The sequence below is a fragment of the Artibeus jamaicensis genome, unplaced genomic scaffold (assembly GCF_021234435.1).
Source record: "Artibeus jamaicensis isolate MK-2021 breed Jamaican fruit bat unplaced genomic scaffold, CSHL_Jam_final contig_525, whole genome shotgun sequence".
Taxonomy (NCBI): Eukaryota; Metazoa; Chordata; class Mammalia; order Chiroptera; family Phyllostomidae; genus Artibeus; species Artibeus jamaicensis.
The window spans coordinates 6574589-6600950 of NW_026521874.1; the positions used below are offsets into that span (position 1 = coordinate 6574589).

At 55.5% G+C, this 26362-nt stretch overlaps 1 protein-coding gene across 8 annotated transcripts in view; it reads right to left on the minus strand.

Moving 5' to 3' along the window:
• RBM19 (RNA binding motif protein 19) overlaps positions 1-13850 on the minus strand; it is a 163469-nt gene extending 149619 nt beyond the window's left edge. For all 8 annotated transcript variants that reach the window (XM_037156142.2, XM_053669768.1, XM_053669766.1 and 5 more), the window contains exons 1-11: positions 13701-13850; positions 12312-12494; positions 10562-10687; positions 10324-10359; positions 9842-10034; positions 8611-8879; positions 7389-7469; positions 5938-6016; positions 3969-4040; positions 3432-3635; positions 165-295 (exon numbers count right to left, since the gene is read on the minus strand). In XM_037156142.2, the coding sequence (XP_037012037.2) occupies positions 165-295; positions 3432-3635; positions 3969-4040; positions 5938-6016; positions 7389-7469; positions 8611-8879; positions 9842-10034; positions 10324-10359; positions 10562-10687; positions 12312-12494; positions 13701-13736 (1410 nt within the window). In that variant the 5' untranslated portion in view covers positions 13737-13850. The remainder of the gene's footprint in view (positions 1-164; positions 296-3431; positions 3636-3968; positions 4041-5937; positions 6017-7388; positions 7470-8610; positions 8880-9841; positions 10035-10323; positions 10360-10561; positions 10688-12311; positions 12495-13700) is intronic.
• Between the last annotated feature and the right edge of the window lie 12512 nt (positions 13851-26362).

A 26362-nucleotide genomic window follows, 5' to 3' on the forward strand; every position in this document is an offset into this window, starting at 1 on the left:
GAAACCTGGGCAGACCCTGCCCTCAGGGAGCTCGACCCTCTGTGGGCTTCACACGCCACTGGGTATGTGCTTTCTTAGAAACGGGGTGTGCACACGCGTGCCCGCACGCACACGCCTCTCCCGCCACCTGGGCCCTGCAGCCCCCGCCAGCCCCGAGCAGTCACCTGGAACACCTGCCCGTCCACCTCCGCGTAGGCCTTCACGGCGTGCTCGGGGAACATGAAGGTGACGAAGGCAAAGCCCTTGGGTTTCTTGGTCAGGCCGTCGATGGGGTAATGCAGCTCGGACAGGGGCCCTGCGGACAGGCGGGTGTCAGTGTCCTGCAGGCCGAGACGGGCTGCGTGCTGGGCACTCAGCAGGGCACGGGCTGTGACGGGGAGAGCGCCGCGCTGCTGCTCTGGGTCGGCCCGAGGAAGGACGTGGCCAGCGGCCGCAGTGACGCCGCCTCACGAATCAAGGGTGTTTTCACAACCCTTTACACATCTGTCCTGGGAGCAGAGGTGCCGGGGCTGGATCCTGCCCCAACCACCTTTGTGCAGCCTTGGGAGACCACCAGCCTTCCGGTGCCTCAGTCTTCTCATCTGCAAAGTGGCATTTTAAGAGCCCCCGGCCCATGGGGCAGCCGGGAGGGCTGAACACATGACCGCGTGAAGCGTAGTCAACATAACCTGCCTGCTGTTAGTGCCCTGGGTGTGTTTGCTGAATCCTCTCGCCACACTCAGGTTCAAGTTCACCTTTCTGAATCGGTGTCTGCTCTGGACCCAGGTGTGACATGTGGTCTGTTGGTCCTGTCCCTGTGCAGCTGGCCCTGCTATAAACTTGGCAGTGGCCTCTGGGAAGGGCCCAGGACAGCAATAGCCACAGCCTGGGACGTCACACCACTTGGCCTGAAGGTGCAGTCCTATTCAGGGCCTCTCCGTCCCCACAACAGGCACTCACCGGCGCCCTGATCCTCCACCACCCAGAGCAGCCTCCGAATAAAAGAGGGCGACCCTCTGGGGGATGCTGGAAGCATTGAGACCTCACTGTCACTTTAAACCCCAACTTCCTTCCCTTCAACAGCCACGACCGTACAAATACACCATGTGACCCAGTTAAGCTATGGGTCTTCAGTCCTGTGAAATAATAGCGACAATGCCTAGAGTACAAATGACCCCCACTACCAAAGTGTCTGGGCACTTCTGCCAAGATGGAGGCATAGGTGGATGTGCCGTGCCTTCTCACGCAACCAAGTTTAGAGACAACTAAATATTAGCAACAGAAAATACAGCCAGAACACGGAATTAAACTTTTCGGAAGTCCGTTAACAACAAATTCTTCAGCCTGACAGGTAAGGGGTGAAACCAGCGGCTGGTGAGGGGTTGCACAGGAAAACTCGGTCAGACGGACTCAGGCACGCGGAATCCAGGCGCAGGGTGGGACCTAGTGAGAGACCGAGCAAGTGACCGAGCGAGCGACCGTGGGGAAACAGCGAGGGAGCAGGGCTGCGGGTTGACTGTGGTCGCGCATTTGTGCGCGGGTGGACAGGCGAGGGAGTGGGCGATTGGACCGGGACCCAGCAGGTCCCCACAGCAAGTGGCAGGGAGGGTGCCGCCATTTCCCTGCTCCGACCCCACCTCCACATACAGTGTCATAACCCAGTGACTCTGAGTGGCTCGGCCCAGGTGAACCACCTAAGGCGCTGCTCCTCACCCAACGGCACGACACAGCAGAGGGGGCCGCCATTTCCCCGCTCTGACCACGCCCCCACATACAGCGTCACAACCCAGCGACCTGGGAGTCCAAGGCTCTGCTCCTCACACTTAAAGGGCACGAACACACCAAAAATGGCTCAAGAAGATCTCAAAGCCCCAGAGCCTATTAATCTAAACGATGAAGAAATAGCAAAACTCTCAGACGCAGTTTAAAACACCAGTGATCAGGATCCTCACAGAACTGGTTGATTATAGCTACAAATTAGGCAAATATATGAAGGCGAAACTAATTGAAATGAATGGAATTGCACAGGACACCAATAGCAATGAAAAGGAAACTGGGACTCAAATCAATGGAGTGGACCAGAAGAAAGCAAATAATGGCCAAACACAAAAGAGTCAAGAAGCAAGAATTCAAAGAAATGAGGAGAGTCTTAGGAACCTCCAGGACGTCTTTAAACGCTCCAACATCCAAATTATAGGGGTACCAGAAGGGGGAAAGGCACGGCCACCAGTGGAAATCTTATTTGAACAAATAATAAAGGAGAATTTCCCCAATCTGGCAAAGGAAATAGACTTCCAGGAAATCCAGGAAGCTCAGAGAGTACCAAAGTAGTTGGACCCAAGAAGGAACACACCAAGGCACATCATCATTACATTAGCCAAAATTAAAATGAAGGAGAGAATCCTGGAAGCAGCAAGAGCTAAGGGGACAGTCACCTACAAAGGAGTCCCCATCAGACTGTCAGTGGATTTCTCAAAAGAGACCTTACCGGCAAGAAGGGGCTGGAAAGAGGTATTCCAAGTCATGAAATCCAAAGACCTATATCCAAGATTGCTCTATCCAGCAAAACTTTCATTTAGAATGGAAGGACAGAGAAAGTGCTTCGCAGATAAGATCGAATTCAAGGAGTTCATCATCACCAAGCCCTTATTATATGAAATGTTAAAGGGACTTATCTAAGAAAAAGAAGTTAAAGAAACATAAACAGTGAAAGGACAACAAACTCACAGTTATTAACAACCACACCTAAAACAAAAGCAAACTAAAAGGACAGCTAGATCAGGAGTGGAAACATAGAAATGAAGATCTCAAGGAGGGTTAGCAACAGGGGAGTGGGAGAAGGAGAAGGGGGGGGAGAAGGTACAGAAAATAAGTAGCATAGACAGTAGAAAGAAAATAGATGGGGGGGCAAGAATAGCATGGGAAATATAGAATCTAAAGGACTTGAGACACATGGTCATAAACTAAAGGGGGGTAATGGTGGGGATGGGGGGTAGGGTGGAGGGGAATGAAGGGGGGAATAGAACAACTGTAACAGCATAATCAATAAAAAAAATTAAAAACAAAACAAAACACAAAGTGTCTGGATGCTCAGTTTGGAGACTGAGGAGCACGGTCACATTTCTATCTACACAGGTACCAGACTCCTAATACTGAGGCAAGGGCTCGGGCGGCAAGGGCACCGCAGAGAAACGCACCAGAGCCTGTTGTCCTGGGTCCAGAGCGAGAGCTCGGAGAGTGGGGGGCAGGCAGCCAAAGGGGCCTGTGACGTGACCCGCTGCTTCGAGCTCCGCTGTGCATGTCACATTGGAATGCTCACGGCCGCTCGGGGACCATCGGCCCCATTTTACGGATGAGAAAACTGAGGTGGGGGAAAGGGCGTTAGCCCAAGGTCAAGGCTGAGAGAGGCCAGGGGCTGTGGGTACACGCCCCAGCCCAGGGTCGTGCCCTACCGAATTTGGAGAAGAGCTGCTCCAGGTCCTCCTCGGTGCTGGTGTAGGGCAGGTTCCGCACAAAGAGCCTCCCGGAGTCCGCCAGGTCCTCCTCCTCCTCGTTCTCCCCGAGCGTCCGGCCTTGCCAGGGTTTGGCACTACTCTTCAGGGGCCCCTTGGTGATGGGGACGTTCTGCTCCCTGAATACCTCGATGTAGCGGCCCCCTGCACGAGGAAAGGGGTCAGGGCTCCGGGGGCAGGCCCGGGGCTTGCCAGGGACTCTGCGCTGGCTGCTGGGGCCTGGCGGGGCTGCTAGGCCTCCTGCTCCGTATTCTTCCACCACTGGGCCCGTCGGACTCCTTCCCGTCTCTCCCCCTGCACGTGCGTCTACTCTAACGCAGGGCACAAGGGCAGGGACTCTGGTCTGCTCTGCTGAGTCCTGCCTCCCCAGTGCCCGGAGCAGGGCATGGCACACAGCAGACTGAGGCGAAAGGAGCATGTGACCCACTCAATGGACCCCTGGCACCACGAGACCGGCACGGGTCCCACTGTCCTCACCCATGTATTCTCTGTTGCATTTCAAAGCTTTCTTCACTTCCTCCTCGCTGCTGAAATCCACAAAGATGTACCCTAAGGAAGGACAAGGACCATGACAAAGGTCAGATCACAGGCCCTCGGGACATGCAAGGAGTCACCCACGATGTGCTAGGTGTTCGGGAGAATCTGAGTGGAAAGTGGGGGAAAACCTCTGTGCGCACCAGGTCTCCAAATGCAAGACCTCTCCCCCCACCCCCTCGGCCATGTCTCCCTCCGCAGGGAGCGTTTGGACCCCGGGCCTGGTTTCACAGGATGAAGCTGGAGCACGGGCGTCAGAAACACAGGGCCTCTGCCTCCCCTCAGCCGCACCCGCCCGGACCAGGCCACTCCAGGGAAAATGGGCCTGTGGTGGCTGCGACCCAGCTCAGCACCGGAGGGGCCGTCTCCTCTGCCACTCTGCCCACGAGCCTGAGGCCCCGACACACACAGACACAGGGAGCCACCTCCGTCCTCCACCTCCCTGGGCTCAGCCCTTCGAGGCGCCATTCCCCGCCTCTCCGGAGTGCAATGCCCTGCCCGGGGGCCCGCTGCAACGCAAGCCATCCCACGGGGTTTGGTCTCCATCACAAGGCTGTTTGGGTTCCTCCCCGCCCTCTGCTCCAGCACCCAGACGCCTCACCTGCCGCATAAACTCCCTTCACTCTCTTCCCTCCTCTCCAGCCCCCTGCAGCCACGGAAGGGCCCCACCCACTGCTCATCCTCTGTGGGGTGGACTGCAAAAGACCCCCCCCACCGCCAGGGGCACTCTGCATCTGCCCCCGCCCTCCCTTTGCTTTAAGCCCCCAGAAGGCCCCTGCACCTGGGCTGACATCCACAGTCATTACCAAGCCCCCAGCCTGGGGGCCGCCTGCCACCTGCCGCCTCTGCAGCTCTGCAGTGGGGACATTCTGTCACTTCTCTGAAGCGTCCGGCTCCAAGGCCTCCAATTCGGTCCCCCAGTCCTGACAACTCCAGAATGTTCCCCCTGCCCTGCCCCAGCCACTCATGGCCCCCTTCTGGTCTCTGAAGTGCCCTGGAAGCAGGGGTACCGCCATCCAGCACCACCGGCATTAACAGTGACTCTCAGGGGGTCGGGAGAGTGCGATGGGTGTCTGGCACTGTTTAAACGCAGTGTGTTAACTCACTGGTCCTCACGGCCGAATCAGACACGGCGCCCTCCTGCAGAGAGCGGTGGCCGGTCAAGGGCCCTGCCCGGCGACCAGCAATCAGAGGAGAGCCGGGCAGGAGGTGCAGTACCTCCTCGACAGGAGGTCTAGACAGGACCAGCCCTAGAGCAGGAGCCCCTCCTTCCCCGACGCGGGCCCCCGCTGGTCCCAGCCGCCCTGGCCCGTGCCGGCGCCTCCTTGCTAAGGCCGGCCTGCGTGCCCAGCGCTGCCCGGACGGCCTGGGCATGGTTCTCTGAGCAGAGCCAGCTCCGAGGCTGCGTGTCTTGTAGTCCCCGGCCTGACCCATGAGAGGCACGGGCAGGCTCCCACCTCTCCAAGCTCAGACCTTTCCTTCCAGCACGTGCCTCACCACAGAGCAGCCAGACCCAGGGCTCCAAAGCCCAGGGGGAGTGAGTGGGCTGGCTGCCCGGAGTGGGAACCCGGGGGCGGGCAGTGAGGGGGAGATGGTGCACACTCTTGGCAACTCAGGGTGCCGCCTGTCGGCACCGAGGCCCAGGGACTTCGCTCAGTGAACCCCAGGTCCGGGCCCGTCTCCCCAAAGCCACAGGTGAGCCCGCGGGCATTCGTGTGGGCCGAGTAGAAGGCGGGAATAAAAGAGAAACAGGAGAACCACACACCAGGCGGCCAGAGGCCGGGACAAGAGGCGGACCCTTGTCCCCGGCAGTCTAACCAAGCCACAGAACCACCGACAGGAGGAAGAGCAGCCGCCCTTCCGGTGTCCCCCCGGTCCAGCCGCACCAGCCCCCCGACACCCCCAACCTCACCTGTTTTGTTCCCGTGGGCGTTTCTCACTATTCGGATGGCCACCGGCTTCAGGGGTGCCAGGAATTCCAGCACGTTCTTCTGTAAGGAGAAGGGAGGTTCCCCTTTACCGACCCCACAGTGACAGTGCAACCCAGAGAAAGAAACCAGCCAAACTTCTGAACTCGGAAGGGACACCAGGGCGGCCTGTCCTTACCGCTTCTCGCTTTCCTCTAAACTGCACGCCTTTCCTCCACTGCTACATAAGACTGACTTGGAAAGAGCCCGGAAAGAAACTGGACTTGAAGAGCATAAACGTGAAACAGCAACGCCACCGCCAGCACTCGAAAGCAACGCGTCTGGTCTTGTTTTCCCCCAAGTGGCTCTTCACACACTCGGCTCGGACCGGCCCTGCCGCGGCCCCCCGGCATCACGCCTTCACCACGTCCGTGCGCCCGCACCAAACACGGACACGGAGCAAGTGCCACCCACGACCTGCAGCTAACACTGGTCCTTACACTTCAGAAGGACTATTTTACAAAGAAGAAAAGGAGGAGCAGGAGCAGAGGAATAATAATAACAGTGACGCACAACGGGAAGGATGTGGACACGGCCCATGACGTCTAAAACGTGACCTTCGCAGAATGAAACCCGCTAACTCTGAGTGCGCAGAACGCCAACTGCGTTATTATTTATCAAGTGAGAGTAGAAGCAACCCCACACCCACCCCGCCCCCGACCTAGGACACGGGGTGACTCTGTCCCTGTGTGTCCAGGGTAAGGTCTACGCGCACGTGAAAGACCATTTCGTAGCCCAGCAGTCGACATTCAGAGACATTCGTGACCTAACTTAACGACGAGGGTGGGTTTAAGACAGGTCCTGCCGCAGCGCAGGGCTGGTTTTGGAAAACGACGGGCGGGGCTCGCTGTTGCACACCAAGGAAGAAACGTGGGAGGAGATGAACCCAGGTTCGAGAGTGGCCGTCGCCAGGTGGGACTTGCATGAGGAGGGGGACTTTACCGGGTGTTCTCGGCCGCAGACACCGAGCCAGCCCACTACAATGTGTGGCCCCTTCAGGCCCACACCTGTCTCTGTGAACGGGGTGCCACGGTCACAGTCACAGGGCCGTGCCTACTTGGGGCAGTTACCGTCGCCCAAGGCCACCTCTGCAGCCCAGACTGTGGACCACGAAGCCTCCAATACCTGGCAGTGGGGCCTTTCCCCTCTTCCAACGGCAGAAGCCTGTCGCTCCTTGTGCACGGGCTCCGAGAGTGGAACTGGTCTTTCTCGGGCTCGGAACAGCCACGCACTCCTGACCCTGACAATGCCTGACACCTTACTTACCAGCCTTTTGGCCCCCGATTCTCTCCAGTTCAAGTCCTCAGCTGGTCCTGAACCCCTAGGCTGCAGAGGCCCCTGGCACCCCACCCTCACGTTTGGCTCCCCATCCTTGCCCCCAGGGTGTGGCACAAACCTCTGTGACGTTGAACGGGGCTCCCCGCAGCTTCACCGTGTGGGCAGTGGTGGGCTCCCTGGGGGCTGCTGGTTTCTCCGTCTGAGGACGGCAAGGAACAAACAAACAGGGGCAAGGTGAGTCCCCTGCACCAGGGACATCTTGCTCCCGGATGTCTCCGTGAGCTCGCAGAGGTGCAGCTACCAGGAGAGCCAGGGACGCTGGCAGGGCTTGCCCCGTGGACACGCAGTCCGGCCAGTGGGCAGATGGAGCGTGCTCACGGGGGCCCGGGCTGCGAGGAGGGGCGGAGAGCGTGGGAACAGCCCGGGGCGAGGCCATGTTCGCCACCGCCGATTCAGGGCCCGGTCCGTGCCGACGCGGTGCAGAGCCCTGCGCAGACTCCGCTCGCCAGCAGAGTCTCCAAGTGACCTGAGGGAACTGCTGGGTTCAGGGTCTTCGCTGTAATTCTGGAATCCAAACAGCTCTGAAAACCCCAAATTTTGGTAACTTTTTTGGCAATAAAACCCGCTCAAACTTGAACTCATTTGCCAGTGAAGCCCACTCCGTCTGAGGGACTTTTGAGGTGATACCTTTCCCACGAAGCACGACTGGTCACTCCTGGACTCACCGCACAAATGGCCGTGAACTTGCCTGGGGTGCAAGATCGCACAGGACACAGGTGGCTTCCTGAAACCCAGGGTCTCCTGAGCGGCAGTGCCCACTCTGGCACAGGCACCCGGAGACGAGGGCCTGGGGACCCTGACGACACAATGCTCTGTCCCATCTCCCAAGAGAGGCAGAGGCCCCCGGGGGGGAGATGAGGTGGCGGCCACAGGGGTCGCACCTGCATTTCTAACCTGAACCTCAGAGCCTGGCAGACCTGGGTCTGCATCCTGGTTCCTTCACTCCCCAGCCATGACCTTAGGGAAGTCACTTCCCTCCTCTGTAAAGCAGGACATGAAGGATACCTGCCCCCGACTGCCATGAGAGCCACAACGAATGCTGCGGCAGGTATTGCACCTGTAGCATTAAGTAAGTGCTCCATTAACCTTGTTACTGTTGACTGGGGGCTGACATCTGTCCACATGGCCACTAAACACAAAGCAGAAGATGCCAGTACCCTCCAGCACCTCCCTCCGGAAGGCAGCCAGGCCTCAGGCCTGCAGGGGACATGGGCGGGGGCGTGCAGACCTCCTCCTCTGCCCCCCTGCCCCGAGCCCAGCACACCCCAGCCCACACACACCTCGGCTCTGGCCTCCCGTGGTTTCTTGTTCCCAGACGGTGTCCCCTGTTCTGGGCCTGGCCTTGTCCTGTCTTGGTCCTGCTGGGTGGGGGCAGCACAGGGATCCCCCTCCTCATCCTCGCTCCCTTCCTCACAGTTCACGGCTTCATCCTCACTCTCCTCCCCGGAGGAGGGCGGCGTGTCGGCCCCCACCACCTTGGATTTCAGGTACTCCATGTCCGACAGCTCCTTCTGCACAGCGGCCTTCGGTTCGGGGCCGTCACCCTCTCCTGGGAAGACAGCGGGGCTGGGAATCAGCAAGTCACGTGCACACCAGGGGGCTGGACGGTGCCACGCCCACAACCAGGGGCCGCACAGCCCCAGTGGGTCCTCTGATACCTGTCACACAGGGTGAGCTGTGGGAGTTTTGACACTTTTCGTGCCTCACGTACAGAACTACGTGGCTCCTCGCACCAGCCTCACCCTGGTCATCGGTTCTTTCCGTTGGGATCGGGGGTCTTTTTGCCATTCCAGGTGAAACCCCCAGTGGTTTCCAGGGCTCACAGGGGGAAACCGGAGCCCTGGCCCCACCCACCAGCTCCCAGGGCCGCAGCCGCCTGAGCCGCACAGAGCGCCCTCCACCTGCAACCCCTGCCTGCCTCTCCCCTACGGCGTCCCACCAACTCCGGCTTTTCACAGAAGCTTAACCACGCGCAGCATTCACTTCAAATTCATTCCCTCGCTTTAAGCCAAAGGTGATTCCCTACCCTCGACCACCCTTATTCTGGATCGCAGCTGCTCACATACCCATCCGTTCCCCCTCCCCCACTCCGTGAGCACCTTCTGAGGGCGGGGCTCCTCCCTCGCCTCCTCCAAGCTGGGTCACGGGTTGTGTCCCCAGAGGCCTTCTCTGGGGACTCTCCTCTCCCCTCTCCTGCCTCTTCTCTGCAGTACCCGGCTTCAGGTCACATACTAAACAGGGGACTTATTCCTTGTGGTGTCTCGGAGGCAGGATTCTCCCATCTTTTGCTCACTGTTGTATCCCCAATGCCTAAATCTGTGCCTGGTGTACAGTTAAGTGCTTCACATCTAAGTGAATGAATGAATGAATAATTGACTGAGATCAGTCAAGGCCAATGTTCCTGCCGTTGGGATAACTAACCCCACCGAGGGGCCCCATGCTGGTGCAAGCCCACCAAAGCGCAGGCCCACGCGTGTGCGGGAACTCACAGATGTATGGCAATGGCCTTACCTTCTGGGCCCTCCCCAGACCCCTCCTCCTCGCTCTCCTGGCCCGAATCGGAGTCGAAGTTCAGGTAGTCACTGGCTGGCTTGCTCTTCCCTTTTGAGGGCTCCAGGTCCAGGGCATCATTAGCCCAAGTGGCTGCCTGCATCCGCTTCTGGTGGACCGACAGGAACTCCCGGAACTCGGTGTCCTTCTTCAGCTGGTGGCACCGCAGTGGGGCAACAGGAAGAAGAGAAGACTCGGGTCAGACTCACCCCCCCTCCTAACTCTCAGGTGCATAAGAGCATCCTCCAAGTTCGTTTCCCCCCATGGCTGAGGGACCCCTGGGGTCAGCTGGGTCAGTCCTGGGAGGGCAGAGTGGACTCTTCCCCCGATAGAAGACTAAGAAGCCCCAAGCATGGCTCTGCTGGACGCCTGCTCCCGGCCACTACCGCCCTCCCAGGACCATGCCTGGGTGCCCACGCTCTCCGTCAACAGGACAGACTCACCTTCTCCAGCTCACTTGCTGATTTTTTCTTCTTGTCCTAAAAACAGAAGGCACGGACAGTGAGGGTCACAGAGGAAGCACGAGAGAGGGGAGATGGAACTGTCCTGCCCCCAGAGGGCCCGCCTTCAGGGACTGTCGAGTCGGACTCTCGGGCCAGCCCTGTTCCCACCATCCTGAGCCCCCAGGGGTCACCACCCTGCTGACACCGGGCTGGGGGGTGGGAGTGACCTTCCACGCACTTTCTTAGCTTCTAGGGGGACAGAGTCTTTGTCCTTTGGAGATGGCTTGGGTTGGCTTGGTTTCTGGGCATGCTTGCTCCAGGCTCGGGGCTTTGTCGGGTCCCCAAATGACTTGCAGAACTCCACCTGCACGGGAGAGAGAGGGTGATGACGGTGACACCTGCCACTGTGCCCAGCCCCGGGTGCCCCACTGCAGCACCTCAGAGCTGGGGCTTTTTAAAGGGCAATTGCCATTGACTAGCTGAGTTGGCTGAAGCAAATCACCTGTCCTCCCCTAGCCTTGTCTTTGCCCTCTTTAAAGTCACCGTGGTCGCTAACACTTACTGAAGAGCCCCTCAGGCCAGGGAGTCTCGGTGCTCGGTGATCTGTGGGTGTAAGTACTTGACCGGCCCGACAGTGCAGGGGAGGGACCGTGACCTCCCTACCTCTCAGATCCGGGCACTGAAGCATGGGGAAGCTCAGGGACTTGCCCCAGCCCCCGGGCACAGAGTGACAGAAGGGAGACTGGAACTCTGAGACTCTGGCTCTGGAGCTCGGGTTCCCTGCCGTCCAATCCAAAGGGTGGCACCAGGTCACGGCACAAGGTGAGGCAGAACGAATGGCTCTCATTTCACCGCACTCACCATGAAGTGCTGAGTTCGAGAACAGCTAGCCTGAGAACAGCTGTTGGGCACTGAGAAAAGCAGGGCACCCCTCTGGGGCAGGGGGGAGCGCCGAGTGTCGCGCCTAAGCTGACACTCCTCTCTGGCCCTAACCCTCCAACAGCCACCTCTTACACACCCGAGGTGACCTTTGTAAGAGGTGGCCCTGCCAGGGGCCCTGGGGGGCACTTCCTGCCACAGTCAGGGGGACACCCTCAACCAGCTACTCCCCCCGGGAAGGAGCCACCACTGTGCCACACCCCTTCATGTGCACCTCTCAAAATAGCTCTGTTGTTTCAGTGATAATGACGTATGCTCAACATATAAGATTCAAACAACAGCACAAAATACAGGAAAGTGAAAAAAGTTTTTTACCCCAATTCCTTCCTATCACCCAGAGGGAGAAACTACTATCCTGGTAAATATCCTTCCACGTGGCTCTATGCACCATCACACACACACAGATAGAGGAAAATGATTCTACAAATAGGGTCACATGATGGATACTGTTCAGTATCTGGTTTTTCCTTTCTCCATAAAGTGTTACAAAAGTTTTTACCAAGTGGTTAAATGCACATGAATGACATGTGTGGGACCTCCTCCTCCAGGAAGCTCTCCTGACTCACCACTCACTCCCAGCAAGGAAAGAGGCCCCTTTTTCTTCAGCACTGGCCACACGGATTGAAAGCAGCCTCTTTACCTGGCGTCCCCCTTCCCCCTGCCTGTCTGTAGGCTGTTGGCTCCATGAGGATGGGGCCAGGGGTACCACGCTCTCTCTAAGTTCCCGGTACCAAGTAAGCGCTCCCTGAGTGCCTGCCGAACAGGTTCATGAACGAATGATGCACACAGGTGGTATCGCATCACCTGTGAGCTTGTCAGACATGCAAATTCTTGACATGCAAATTCTTGGGTCCCCAACATACTGCATGAGAAACTCTGAAAACGGGCCCCAGGAAACTGTTTTAACAAGCTCTCCAGGGGGCCTGTAGGCATTAAGGGCTGAGAACAAGTGAGGAACACCGATGAGTCACAGCCCGAAAGGGGACAGGAGGGTGGAAGGAAAGATCCTTTTCGACAGACAGGCAGGGGCGAGACTCATGCCAACTCACCGTGATTCGGGAAGTGTCAACAAAACTCCTGTTGAAATGGTTCAGGGCCTTCTGGGCCTCTTCCTCGGACTTGAAGCCGATGAAGCCGAACTTGCGGAACTTGCCATCTTTGGTGAACTTCAGGCTGCAGTCCGTCAGCGTGCCAAAGGCAGCGAACAGCTGCTTGAAACGCTCCTCCTTCATCTAGGGCAGAAGGGACACCGTAAGGCAGGGAGCTGGGAGGCCTCAGATCTGAGAGGGGACAGAGTGGGCTGGAGAGTGGAGGCCGCAGCTTCCCCAGGAACCATGCTTTACAATTAGACCTGGTTCCAGCTCTCACTTCAGCACTTACTGGCCGTGTGGCCTTGAGCAAGTCCCCTACCCACTTCATCACCGAGGAAACCAAGACTCGGAACGGCTTTGATGAAATCTTCCTATTTTGGGGGCTGTCAGGATAGAACAAACTTTGCTTCTCCTTTCATGCACTACTGTACTACTGATTGAATTTTTAAAATTGTATCATAGTACCCCCCCCCCAATCCCCAACCCGGGGTGGAGACATAAAGTTAGAAAATCACAGCAATGAAACAGAAATGGCTTTGTGTCCTTACACTTTCTAAGGAGAGAGAGTCCCAGAGGGCAGAGTCAAGAGCACAGAAGATGTGCTGTAGCATCCAAATGGCACATTTTGGATTTCAGGAGTGAGTTTATTAGCAGCAGCACTGCAGAAAGTTTTCCATGCATGAAAAAGTGTAGGGAGATAGGTAAGGATGGTCCCCTGCACCCAGTCATCTGACATCTCACACGTTCATCTATTTCTTCACTCATTTACTGGGCATGTGTTTACTGAATGCCTACCACTGGTTCTGTGCTGGATTCTAGGGGAACGGAAACAAGTGTGCTAGACAATGGTTTAAAGCCCTGCACACCTGCATCCTTGAGACTCAGCTGTCTCAAGGTAATCCGTCATGCCCTCGGGACGGCACTGGGAATTGGAACGCAGGCCCTAAGCCTATTCACTTCCTAACAGTCCTGAGTACGAAAAGGCTACAGGAGCAGTGTGTGACCCAGTCAAGTCAGTAACATAGTGGGATCGGACGAGAGGGGTTGTGGGAGCAGACATTCGGAACGAGGTGGGGACAGGCATCTGCCTGGGAAAAGTTGTCCATCTGCGGGTCAGGTCCACACAGGCTAGCTGTGAAGCCTTGAGCAGTCGCTATCCGCCTCTCCCACTGTCAAGTGGAGATAGGCCGAAGATCCTGCCCTCCTGGTTTTTGAATCCGCTCGGAATCCTGCCCCGGAGAGAAAACCCCTCAATTCTTCCCAACCGCCTCCCTACCAACCCCCGGGGCTCCTGATTGGTCCTGACTTCTCATCCCCCCCCCCGCCCCGGTCACGCCTTACACTCACCCCATTCGGGAGGTTCTTCACAATCAATCGCGACATGGTACACGGTGCCACCGACTTGATTCCAGCACGGAGGGATAGCGTCTTCCACCAACCGCTTTCACGCTGCAGCGATGGGCGCCGCCATCTTCCACGAGCCGGAATACAGTCACGTGCTCCAGACCTAGGCCAGCCCCGGAAGTGGGAGTGGTCAAAGTCAGAGTGACCTAAGGAAGTCACACCCACAAGGGGCGGACCTGACGCTTGCATTCTGCGCAGGCGCAGGCTGTTTGGCGGTGCCCGATGAGACCAATGCAAAGTCGGCAGGGGGCGCTGGTGCCTAACACAGGCGGGGGATTGCGGAGGATTGCGGGGGGCTTCTGCAGCTGGGTGGATGAGGAAATCATTTCAGTCTTCTTTACTACTTTATGTTACTGGGTCCTAAACTTGAGCATGCGGACAGGATTGGGGATTCTTGCTTCTCTCTAGAAATGAGGAAACAGGCCCAGAGAGGTTGCCAATTGCCACGAGTCAATTATGGAGCATCGCTTGTGAATATTGGAATGTGTGCGTGGGAAATAAAGCACCCCATTTGCCCGCGAGTAAGCCGGGAACCAGAGAAGTAAAGCAGCGTCCTCTAAGTCGTGTGGCCATTAAGCATTATGTGGCATTGGGGAATTAAGTAGTTTTAAATGATAGGATTACGGTGTGTGTTGGTTTCTGGAACTGCTGTACCAAATTACCAGCAATTTAGAGGCTGAAAACAACAGAAGTCTTTTTCTGTCAGTTCTTGGAGGCCAGAAATCGGGAATCAGCGTGCCAGCTAGGTGGCGCTGCCTCCGCAGGCCCTAGGGGAGAATCCTTCCCCTCTCTTTCCGGCCCCTGGTGGCTCCAGGTGTTCCTCGACTGGTAATTCACAACCCTTCCTCCCCCTCCATCTTCACGTGGGCTTCTCCTCTCTGGTGTTTGAGCCAAATCTGTGCCCTCTTTTCTCTTATTAGGACACTGCCATTGGGTTTAGGGGCCATCCTAAATCTTGAATGATCTCACCTCGAAATCCTTTATAGATGCTAAGAAGGTCACTCCTAGGTTCCAGGGATTAGAACGTGGTCATATCTTTTTGGGGGGGGGGACACTATTCAATCCACCACCAGAAGATTTACTGGCTCTCTAGTAAGTTACCCTGAAGATCGAATTTCACCCTCTGCCAGTTTTCTGTTGACTGTTTATTCAGTGCAAACACACAGGCACATGCAAAAATGTACCCTGGAGACTAGAGCCCATGCCCGGGGTTTCTGTGTTTGAAAGTCACTTATTTACTTAATGAATATGTATTGATATGTGTGAAGTACTTTTTAGTTAAATGACAATTTGGGTGTTTCCCCCCCTGCAATTGGTGACTTGGGTCAGGACCGGCTGGAGCAGGCTTTATGAAGCTGCTCCAAGATGTTAGCCTTTTATGAGAGGTCAAGTGTGGGTTGCCCAGCCAGTCCTGGTTTCGTGTTCTTTTATTTTATTATTTTCATGAACTGCCTTTATTAAAACGAGCAACTCCACGTAGCCTCCCCTCAAGAAATTCACAAATCAGAAGGTATTAAAAGAAAATGAAATGCGCTTTGCCAATCCACACATTTCAGCGCCGGGCCAAGAAAATATGGTTGCCACATGTCGCAGTCAGAGGGACCGTTCCTGGGCTGTATATTCCCGGGCATTTAATAAACAGCCACGTTATACGGTTATTATTAGTCTCCTTGCTCTCCTGACTTCCTGTTTTGTCTTCTGTCTCCTTTTCTCCCCCAGCAAATGTGATCGGGGGCACCTGGACCCCACCGGGCTGGCCTCTGATTACACCTGGGAATTAAAAAAAAAAAGACAACAAATGAGCCAGGTGTGAGCCAGCCCCACTCACGGCTGCCTTCGCCAGTGGGGCTGCACCTGAGGGAATTAACTTCCCATCAAGGAAAGGCCAGAAGTGGGGAGGGAGGTTGGGAGGGGCTGAATGAGGTGGGTTGGAGAGCCAACACTGAGCTCCACATTCTCCACGTGAGAAGTCTAATTAGGGGAGAACTGTCAGGCAAACCCCAGTGGAGGGACCGCCTACAAAATCCCAGAATGCTTCAAAAACTCCAAGCGCACCCTGGCCTAGCAGCTTGGTTGGCTGGAGCATCCTCCCGATTTGCTGAGGCTGTGTTGTGGGTTTGATCTCCAGTGAGGGCACCTGCAAGAATCACCTAATGAAGGCACGAGAACGTGGAGAGACAAATGGACAAATTATCTCTCTCTCTCCCTTCTTCTCTCTCTCCAAACAAACAGGAAAAAGGAAAAAAACAACCAAGATCATTACAAACAAGAAAAGTATGAGATACTGTCACAGCCAAGAGGAGCCCAAAGGATGGTGGCAACTAAAGGGGACGTGGGGTCCTGAGACAGCCAATGGATGTAGGGAGAAACTGGGACGTGGAAAGAAAGCATGGCCTTTAGTTAACAATAAGGTGTTCCTATTTAATTAATTGAGACAAGTGCAACGCAGGAACGCCGACAACAGGGGGCGCTGGATGCAGCCTATGTGAAAACTAATAGTCTCACAACTGTTCCGTAAACCTAAATGGATTCTAAACTAAGGGGCTCTTTAAATGTTTTTAAAAAGATACTGAGAATTAAAAGGATGGAGGACCTCATTATTTACCGATGTGGAATAATTGTCAAGGGCCATTATCAAAGGCAGCAGGAGAGCCGCGGACACACGCTTCCTTCCTGACCCCCCCCCCCAAAAAAAAAGTCTCTCTCTGCGTGCTTGGAGCTCCACGCAGGTCAGCAAACTCTGTCCTGGGCCATGTTTGGCTTGCTGCCCATTTTTCCACGGCTGCGCCCAGCTAATAAGAATGTTTTCCATTTTTATTTTTATTTAATCTTTATTGTATTTTTTCCATTCCCATTAAGTCCCCTTTATCCACACCCCCCCCCGCCCCAGGAATCACCACACTGTTGTCCATGAATCTTTATTCTGTTTTGCTCAATCCCTCCAGCCCTTAACTTCCTCCACATTTTCAAATGGTTGGGGGGAAAAGTCCAAAGAAAAATGATGTTTTGTGACTCATAAAATGATAGGGAATTCAAATCGCAGTATCCCTCAATAAAGTTTTATTGGCACAGAGCCACGCCCATTCACGCACACCTCGTCTGTGGCTGCTCTTTTGTTGTTGATGAAAGAGTGGAGTTGGGTAGTTTCAACAGAGACCATCACGAAGCAGAACATGCTCACTGCCTGGCCCTTTGTAGAAAATGCTTGATTTTTTCCCCCTGCCCTTGGCTGTCTCTGAGGGAGCAAAGGAGAGATTGGTAATAGGGTTTTCTCTAAAAAGAACAGGACTGCCACGGGGAGAAGGGTAATTGCTGTTGGGTGTGTGCGTTGAATCTGTTTTTAGAATCTAATTCACTTTTCTTCTCCCGGTCCAATATTCACAGTGCTATTCCTCGTCATATTTCCTTAGACTCCTTTAGAATCTGCTGTGTGTTCTCAGTCTTTCTTCTTTCATGATCCTGATGCTTTCGTTTGAAGGCTCCCAGCCAGCTGCGTTAGAGAGTGCCTCTCGGCATGAATTAATCTGATATTTCCACACAATTCCGTTCAGTTAAGATGTGAATTTGTCCCTAAGTGGCCGATGGGAACTCAGCTCGCCTGGTTAAGGCGCCGTCTGCCAGTTTCCTTCTCTGGCAAACTGTCCCCTTTGTCACCAATGAGCCTTGTGCGGGTCTAAGAAATATTGCCCATATTTAGAAAGAGTCAGAGACAGTCACGGTCTTCCTAATTGTTGACACACAGGGAAACAGAGGCCCGGAAAGGAGAAAATACACACTCAAGGTCACACAGTGGGGACCAAGGTCAGGTTCAAGACGACTCCTTTTGTTCCTCTCTACCTGTGGATACAGGGATCAGGAAGTTGGGGCAGCTGCGGGGTGCCAAAGACCATTGCCCTGTGTGTCCCCACCACCTGACACCTCGAAAGCGGCCCCAGCATTTCACGGCCCGTCACCCCAGGAGCCCCTCAGGAGAGCAGCCCCCTCCTCTAAAGCATCTGCAGAAGAGCCTCAAGGGATCGAGGTGGCCAGAGTCACTTGAGACAGGAGACCAGGTGTGCACCAGCCTCAGCCACACCTGCATGGACATCAGAAAGCTCACTGGGGGCAGATGGCGGCCGAACCTTGCCCCTCCCCTCCAGGCCCTGCTGGGGACTGAACATCAGAGCTGTGGGGGCCCCTCCTGCTTTCGGCAGCAAACCATAAATATTCGCAACAGAAGTCGCAAATCATTCATCAAACAGAACGGGGCTGGGGAAAGCTCAGCCCGTTCTGAGGAGACAAGCAGATGGGGGTCTTACCCAGGAGTCTGGAGGCCCCGAATTCCCATGCCTGTTTAATCCTGCTGGCTGCCATGCTGGCCCAGGCCCGAGGCAGGGCGTCCTGGGGATGAACTGCAAATAAAACCAGAATCATCCTTCATTTTCTCATTTTTTCAGCTGTGCCGTGGGCAGATTCCTCCTATGCACAAAAGGACCACCAAGGCCCGGTTTGGAAAGAAAGTTTATGTCTTCACTTTGACCTTGAGGTCCTTTGAGGTGCAACCACAGACCTCCACTCCGCACCCCTCAGCCCCAGCCAGGCTGGTCACTTTCTGCTTTTCCAATGGGCAGCCCTTGTTCTCACCTGCTGTGGCTCAAATGGTGTCCCCATCAACCCATGTTGAAGTCCCGGGAATCTGTGGGTGTGACCTCATCCAGAAAGAGGGTCTTTGTCAATATAATCAGTTAAGGATGTTGAGAGGAGATCATCCTGGGTGTAGGGCGGGCCTCGAAGTCAATGTCTGGTGTCCTGGTAAGGAGGCCACGTGGAAACACAGACACACAGGGAGACCTGCAGGCAATCACAGAGGCAGATCTTCAGTGACGCAGCCACAAGCCAAGGGCTGCTGGCAACCACCAGAAGCTGGACGAGCCCTCGGAGCCAGCACAGCCCCACGAGCACCATGGTTTCAGCACTGTGCGAGGACACATTTCTGTCCTTTAAGCCACCCAGACTGTGGTGAAGTGTTGCAGGGACCCCTTGGGAGACTAACACCACCTCAGGGCCTTTGCACATCCTGAGCTCGCCCTGCAACTCTTCATCTGACCACGTCTAGCTCATCCCTTGGGCCTCAGCTTCAATGCCTCATCCTCAGTGATAACACCCCAATCTTAGGGCCATGCTGATTCTGCCTCTGAGCACACCTTCCATTTCCCCAGCCATTTGCAATTCCATAGGTATTTGCTTGTCCACATGCTGAATGACCGTTGACCCCCGAGAAGGTAAGGGTCACTCCTGGGCAAGGGCTGGGTCTGCCTGTGTTTACTACAGTGGACGGTGGGAGGTGCCACCCAGCGCCTCCCTCCATGGAGTTCAGTTTGCAGACCCCTCGGCTGCAGGGAGCCGCCTCAGCCCAGGCTGTGCCCCTTCCTGCGGGGCCACAGCCAATTGATGCTTGACCTGGGGACTTATAAAGGCCCAGCCTCCCTGCCCTACCAGGGGCACCCCTGAGGTCTCAGCCTGGGTTCAGAATCTTCCAAAAGGTCAGCTCAGGCCTCTTTTGTCACTGCAGCTCAAGGTGACCGCCCCTGCCCACTTCTGTTCCCTTCCCTCCCCTCCCCTCCCCCAGGTGCTCCCTGATGCCACAGGTACCCCCAAAGAAGCCTCCTGTGTGCCAAACCCCACCTATGAGTCAGCTCCCAGGGAAGCAGGCCTGAGACACGCCCAAGGGTCCCAATGCTGGAAGCACAGCCGGTGTGCAATACAAGCTGTGTAAAACAATCACTCCCAGCAAACACATGAACTTGAATTCTCTGGGCCCCCTGCTCCGTCCAGATGCCTGTCCCCACAGGGTCCCAGGCCCGTCACTCTGTCTGTCTCCAGCAGCGTTCAAGGGAAAATGTACCGTGTGTGTGTGTGTGTTTCTCAAGGATCTAAATCAATAGTCAGCAAACTTTTTCTGCACGGTGTGAGCCATCCAGTTGTGTATCTGTCACAACGACTCAACTCTGCCACTCTGAGCAGCCAGATGAATAAGTGTAATGAATGTGTTCTAATAAAACTTTATTGACAGAGTCAGGAAGTGGGCCAGACCATGAACCCCTGGCTTCCACTTGCCTTTAATGGTTCTCAGGCATCATCGCGGGAGTCCCTTCTGCTGAGGGTGGCATGCTGAACGGCTGGGAAAACATGGCGAGGCCCCTGTCTGATCCAGCATCAGAGCCCCGCTCTCGCAGTGAATTTAAGAAAACACTTCCAGAACTATGTTTTGTGTAACAGTGTCCAGTGAGACATCTCTCAGTCCTCTGTGGAAAGAGGGAGGAGAAGGGTGCCTGAGTGGGCTGAGAAAAAACTGTAATGGACTCAGCCCTGCAAACTCCCAGTGCACCTTGGGACACCAACGTCTGGGGGACGTCCTTCAGTGGAGACCCCTGCTTTTCACATGCACCCCACGTCTCTCTGAACCTTAGGGTCTTTATCATAAAACATAGACTGGAGGGACATACAGCCCTATGACAGTCATTCAGTCGGGCTGTGGCCCAGCTAGGTAGATGGTCCCACCAGACAGAAGCGAGTGTGTTCACTCACTCACTCTAGTGTATACCGGGCACTGAGACAGTGATGATGATGATGAGGACCCACCGCCTCCCTGCTCCAATGAGGCTCGTAGGCAAGTGAGAGACACTGACATCGCAGGGTAGGCTTTGTACACTCAAAGGCACTATCTTGGAGGGGCGGGGGGGTTGCACTGCTCCAGGGTCAAAGGTCTAAGCCCGATTTCTGTCCTTCTGTGTGAGGAGAGCGTCCCCGGCCAAACGGAATGCCGGGCCCGCCTGTCCCTCCTGGCTTTCCTTTTGGAGTCCACGGGGCCACCATCTACCCCACTGTCCTCTACCCTTCTGCAGCGGAGGGGAGTGGGCTCTGGAAAACCACAGCATGAAGTCGCCCATCTGAGATGGAGGCATAGAGCCGGGGTGTAGAGGCGAGCACACCTGGGTTCTATTCCCACTTCTGACACTTCTTGCTGTGTGATCTCTGGTAAGGCAATATCCCTCTCTGAACCTCATCTTTTATTTATAAAGCAGGACCAACGATGCCCCTCTCCAGGATGGTGATGGACACTTGAGAGAACATGTTCATGCTGCCTAGCAAGAGGCCAATAACACCAACATCATATTTTGATGTCCTAGGCAGTGGGGTTAAGAAGGTTAGACAGGAAAGCTCACTTAAATCGCATCGTTTCTTAGCTGATCTTTGTGCTGCCCGGGGTTAGAATGGCTCCCTGCAATTTTACGGATAGACCACAAGGCGACGATAGAGGACCGCGTATCAATCGGTGCAGAGCTGCAGAACCTGGCGCTTGGGGACCCGAATCCTCAGGGCAGGATGTTTGGAGGACGCTGTCCACAGGCCCGCACCAAAACTGGCTTGGTGTACAACGGATGGGCCTTATTCTTGATTCTGTCTATGTAGGGAGACAGAACCCGGCCTCCTTGCTGGCAGAACTCAGCTCAACGTGCTGCCTGACTGTAGATGGGCAATGAATTACTTCTGGATAAATGGACTGACTCTGGAGGAGGCTAAGGAAAGCCAGCGGGGCCGATGTGCTGAGAGCAAGAAGGGGAGCTCTGTCTGGGAAGGGAGGCCGGGACACGGTGCCGAGGTCTTGAAGATTCTTCGGTGAGGCAATGACCTGCAGGGAAAGGGGAAGGGGAGGGAGATGCCAGGACCCTAAGGCAGTGGGAGCCCCGGGTAGAAATAGCCCCCACTAGAGGGATGTCCACCCCCCAGTCCCTGCCTCCTGAGAACGCCACCTCATGTGGTACCAAAAAAGGGGAAATAAGTGTCTTCGCGCACATGATTGGGTTGAGGATTTTGAGACGGGAGAGTACCTCGAATTTTCCAGGTGGACCTTAAATGCCACCGCCCCGTCCTTCAAAGAGGAAGGCCGAGGGACATCAGGGCACCCCAGAGGAGAAGGCGACGGGAAACGGAGCGGAAGGACCTCGAGACCCCGGCCTTCGTGCAGCTGCCAGCCAGGAACCCTGGCAGCACCCCCAGAAGCCAACAGAGGGAAGACGCCGTTGGTCTCCCTCCGAGCCTCAGGCTTCTGGAGGGGGTCACAGCTCCCTGCTGCAGCTGTGGTCCCCGGTGCATTACCACTTCTTCTCCACAGGGGTCGCTGGAGGAAACCTGCTATGGGCTGCCTGCTTGTGAGAAGCTGGGAAACTCAAGGGCCCTCTGCCCCTTCCTGCCTCACGCACATACACACAGGACAGGAGTCGTGTTAAAGTGCTACAGCTCCCCACATACCTCTGGGCTTTGCTTGTGGGGACTTCTCCCTAGACGCCATGACTGCTTTCATTTAAATCCAGACAACCCCAGCCAGAGGACAGTCTCGGGGGCCAGGCACTCTGGGACCTGAGCCCCAGGGGCCGCTGTGCCCTCCTGTGAGTGTGAAGGGGTGGGGGGTGGCGGGAGACCGTGCTGTAGCCACTGTGGAGGTGAGCCATGCCGCAACTCCCACGAGAGCCTGTTACAGGTCCGTGTCCATGCTAAGGACGGATCACTGAGCCGGCAGGGTCCTGGAGCCGGGCTGTTTCCACCGCCCTGGGACTCGGCTAGTGGGCGGTCTTTGCTCCGGGGCCCCCAGTGGGCTAGCCAAGATGTTCTCAGAGCTGTGTCCTTCCTTCCCCCTCTCCTTCCCCTGGTGTCAGGCCCGTATCCTGACCTGATGGGTCTCCCGCCTCCTCCTGTTCCCTCTCCTTCATCCTTGTCAGCAGAACCAGACATTCTTAAAGGGCCTCCCAACAGCCTCCACCTCCCTACCAGTAGCCAGGACTCAGGCACTGGGCTCTCTCTAGCTGCAAGGGATGCTAGGAAATGTAGTCCTTCAGGTGCACAGGTTGGCACCCCGACCGACTCAGAGTCCTATTAATGGAGCAGATGAGAAGGGTGTTGGGTCTTTTCTGAACAAGGAGGCCTTGGGAGGCGGCCACTGTCCTCCAGTGAGAGGGGATGGTGGCCATGGGGTTGGAGAGGCACGTGGCAGGGGGGTCCTTCCTTGTGTTTGTCTGAGCCACCCTGGAGGACCTGCCTTGGCTGGCTGACCCTGATGCTGAAGTGACAGGAACACCATCAGGAACACCCCCGTGGCCCCCTGCCTGGCCTGATGGAGCACTCCACTCAGTGAGAGGGGGACGTTCTCAACAACACTGGAAAAAAGAGGTGGCTCTTCCTCCTGCCACGGGAGGGGGGGGGCGCCACACGCACGGCCACATCTGAATCATCGGGTGGGGGAAGTTTCCTCCTTTCTGGGTTGGAGAAACCGAGGGACTGTTGCGCTAAATGACCCCATGACCCCTCACGTCACCTGGCCACACGCGGGGCTCTTCCCCACGTGGTCTCAGTACCTCCCCTGCTCTGTGAGTTCTTTGTTGTTATTTGTTGTCCTTACTATTCCTCTTCCCTGATGGCGGTCTGCTCGGAGAGGCAAGGGGAATGCTTCTCTGCCACTCGTGATGGTGACGAAGGCCACGTTTACTGAGTGGGTGCCGAGCGCTGTCCTAGGCATACTGAAGTACTGCCTTCGTTAAGTTTCATATTCATTTGCCCATTAGGGAGGCACTATCGTGATTTCTATTTTATCGATGAGGAGACTGAGGGTCACAAAGGGGAAGTGACTTGCCCCAGGTCAGTAGGAGTGTGGCATCCTCCGGCACCTGCCCCTGCCGGTGCTTTTAATTACAAGGATGTGGTGTCTTTCTTGCAAATGGAACTGAAACGTTTGCTCATTCAGACATTTGATAACTTCCTACCTTGCCCTAAATGCTTCTTGTGCACAACCTTATTTATTCCTATTCAAACTACTAGCTCCAAGAACTATTCTAATGCCCTTTTAACACATGAGGGAAGTGATGCCCAGAGGGGTTGAGTGACTTGCCGAAGGTCACACAGCTGGAAAAAGGAGAGAGTCCGATTTGAACCCAGGACTCTGTGACCTTGGAGCATGGATTTTGTTCTCGATTCTGCCTCCAAGGGCAGCAGGCTGGGGTTGGGCTTGGGAGCGGAAGGGCTAAACCCAGAGGGCATCGGAAAGGCAAGTCCAGCCCGCCTCCTTCCCAGGCTCTGCCTGCCCCTGGGACTCAGTCTCACTCACACGTACACAGCTGCCAGGGATCAAAGTCCTCTCCAAGATGTATTTGCTGTGAGCTCCAAACAAATGGGTGTTAGCACGCAGCTAAGAGAAACATTGGGCGGACGCGATGTATGAAAGCCGAGCGGCCTTTAAAGTCCTGGTGATTGATCGGCCCCTCTCTGGTCTCATGCTCTTAGGGGGCCCGGACGGAGGGGCGAGGAGACTTCGGCTCTGGGAGCACCGAGGCAGAGCCGTGGGCTACCTAGCTTGTCTCTTCGTTCTCCCTGGGGAGAGCTCCCCTTTCAGCCGAGCCCGTAAAACCCACCCCCACAAAATAATAATAAACAACTCCCACTTAACTAGTGACCGTGGGAATCAAGCTAAGCATTCCATTGTTGTCCCCTCGCAGCCAAACCACAGGCAGATCTTGCTCCTGACCCACTTTACAGGTGAGCAGAAGAGCGCAGTGTTGTAACTAACCAGTGAAGCTCAATTCCACTGGGCACTCAGCAAATATTGACCCGGTTTCTACCCTCTGGTGGGGCATGGCTCACATCCATAAGGGGGCTATTGCTGGAGAAGGAGACCCCGTGACCCAGTGTGATGAGGGTAAGCAGAGATGACGCTCAGCTGTGCTCAGCAGGGTGGGTAGACCAGTTGTTTCCTAGACGTAATCCCAGTGTTCAAGTTCAAGTCTGTGTTGACGGGTTGCTACCCCAGCCATACTGCTTGTTGCATATGTTCAATGTTGCTCACTCTGGCACTTTCTATGTGAGCCTGAAGGCCACAGGGGAGGCCTGTACCTGCCTGTTTTGGTTCGTGAAGAGAAACCAGAGAAAGTGAAAAGGAGGCAGCAGAGAGGTGGCTGGGAGGAGGAGGAGGAGGAGGAAGAGGAGGGTCCAGGGGAAAGAGCCTCCTGTGTGTGCGGACAGAGGGCGGGAGGGCTTGGTGTTCTGGGGTCACCAGGACCACACAGAGACCCACAAAAGGTTAAACTGCAGACATTTACGTGGGTCTAATCATCTTGGGCCTTGACCTTGATGGGGGTCCGGGTTGCCGCATCCAGATTCTGGGCAGGGGGAGGGGTGTGGCTGACCTAACGTCGAACCCTTGACTGCGCACAGTCCCCAGGCCGGCGCAAAGTCAGCTGCTGCCACCAGGATGCGGCTCTTGAGTCCTAAGCTATTTGCCAGTGACTTCTCTATCGCTGCTCTTATGTCTCAGGGGAAAGCCCGTGGGGGGACTGAGGACAGGTGCTGGTGGGTGAGGGGGAGCAACCAGAGCACCTGGTGGCTGGGTGTCAGTTTACCCTCCCATGCCCAGGGGGCACGGCTCCTGCATATTGGGACCATGAGTAGGGGAAGCAGAAGTACAACCTGCGTGGGTTTCCCTGAACGGATTCGAATGCCCGAACACCTGTGTGGGAAGAGATGCGCAAATTCTCTTAGAGGGCTCTGCACATACCCTGAAGCACAGTAAGTGCCGTGTTTCTCCCTGACACCACGTACTAATCAACTAGGTGCCCAGGGAGGCCACCGTCCACCTCGCGGTCAGGGATACTGTGAGGACCGGGACCTTGTTGAAAGCTTCCAACGTCATCAGTAGAAAAGGGTTCTATTTGGGCACTTTTCATTCCCAATAGAATGACTTGTTTCTGCTTACATGATACTGGCATTTTCTTTTTCTTTTTTAAAGATTGTATTTATTTAGAGAGGGGAACAGAGGGAGAAGGAGAGGGAGAAAAATATTGATATGAGAGAGAAACATTGATCGGTTGCCTCTCATAAGGGGACTGAACCTGCAACATGGGCATGTGCCCTGACTGGGAATCAAACCGCTGACCTTTTGCTTTGCGGGGCCAAAGCCCAACTCACTGAGCCACACTGGTCAGGGCAGTATGTACCTGGAAGACTTGGTCCCTTGGCTGTGAGGCATTCGCCAGTATCCACAGTGCAAAAGCCCCCACCATGGCTGATTTCTATAAACACAAGGTAGCACCCCTTAACATCGTATTCCCACCAGCCAGGAGCACAGGTGGGAGGGAGTACCACGCAGGAAGACAGTGAGAAGGTGGTGAGTTAGGCACTTTCTTGGTTCTTCATATAATCTATTTACATGTGAGATTCAATAAGGTCATTGTTCATAATGGCCGCGTTTAACAACTGGTTCACAAAATCCCTGAAAACTCAACAATCAGCTTGGTGTGAGGCAGCGCCCCCGCCTGGCCGTCCGTGCCCTCTGTGTCTAGCTAATCTGTGTCCTGGCTTCTGCAGCTGGTAAAATCAGGGGGTGGTACTTGCTGCATCAGTTCTTGAGAGGGTTAGAGAAAAATGCACGTGAAGCGCTGGGCACAGGTCGCACTCTCAGAACTGGAGCTATTCTAGAACACCATCCACCTCTATTTCTCCCACAGGAAATGGGAACTGAGACAGGGAGGGAGGTGGGGTTAGCCACCTGTCAATCACGTAGCAGGTGCTGGGGCTCCTTG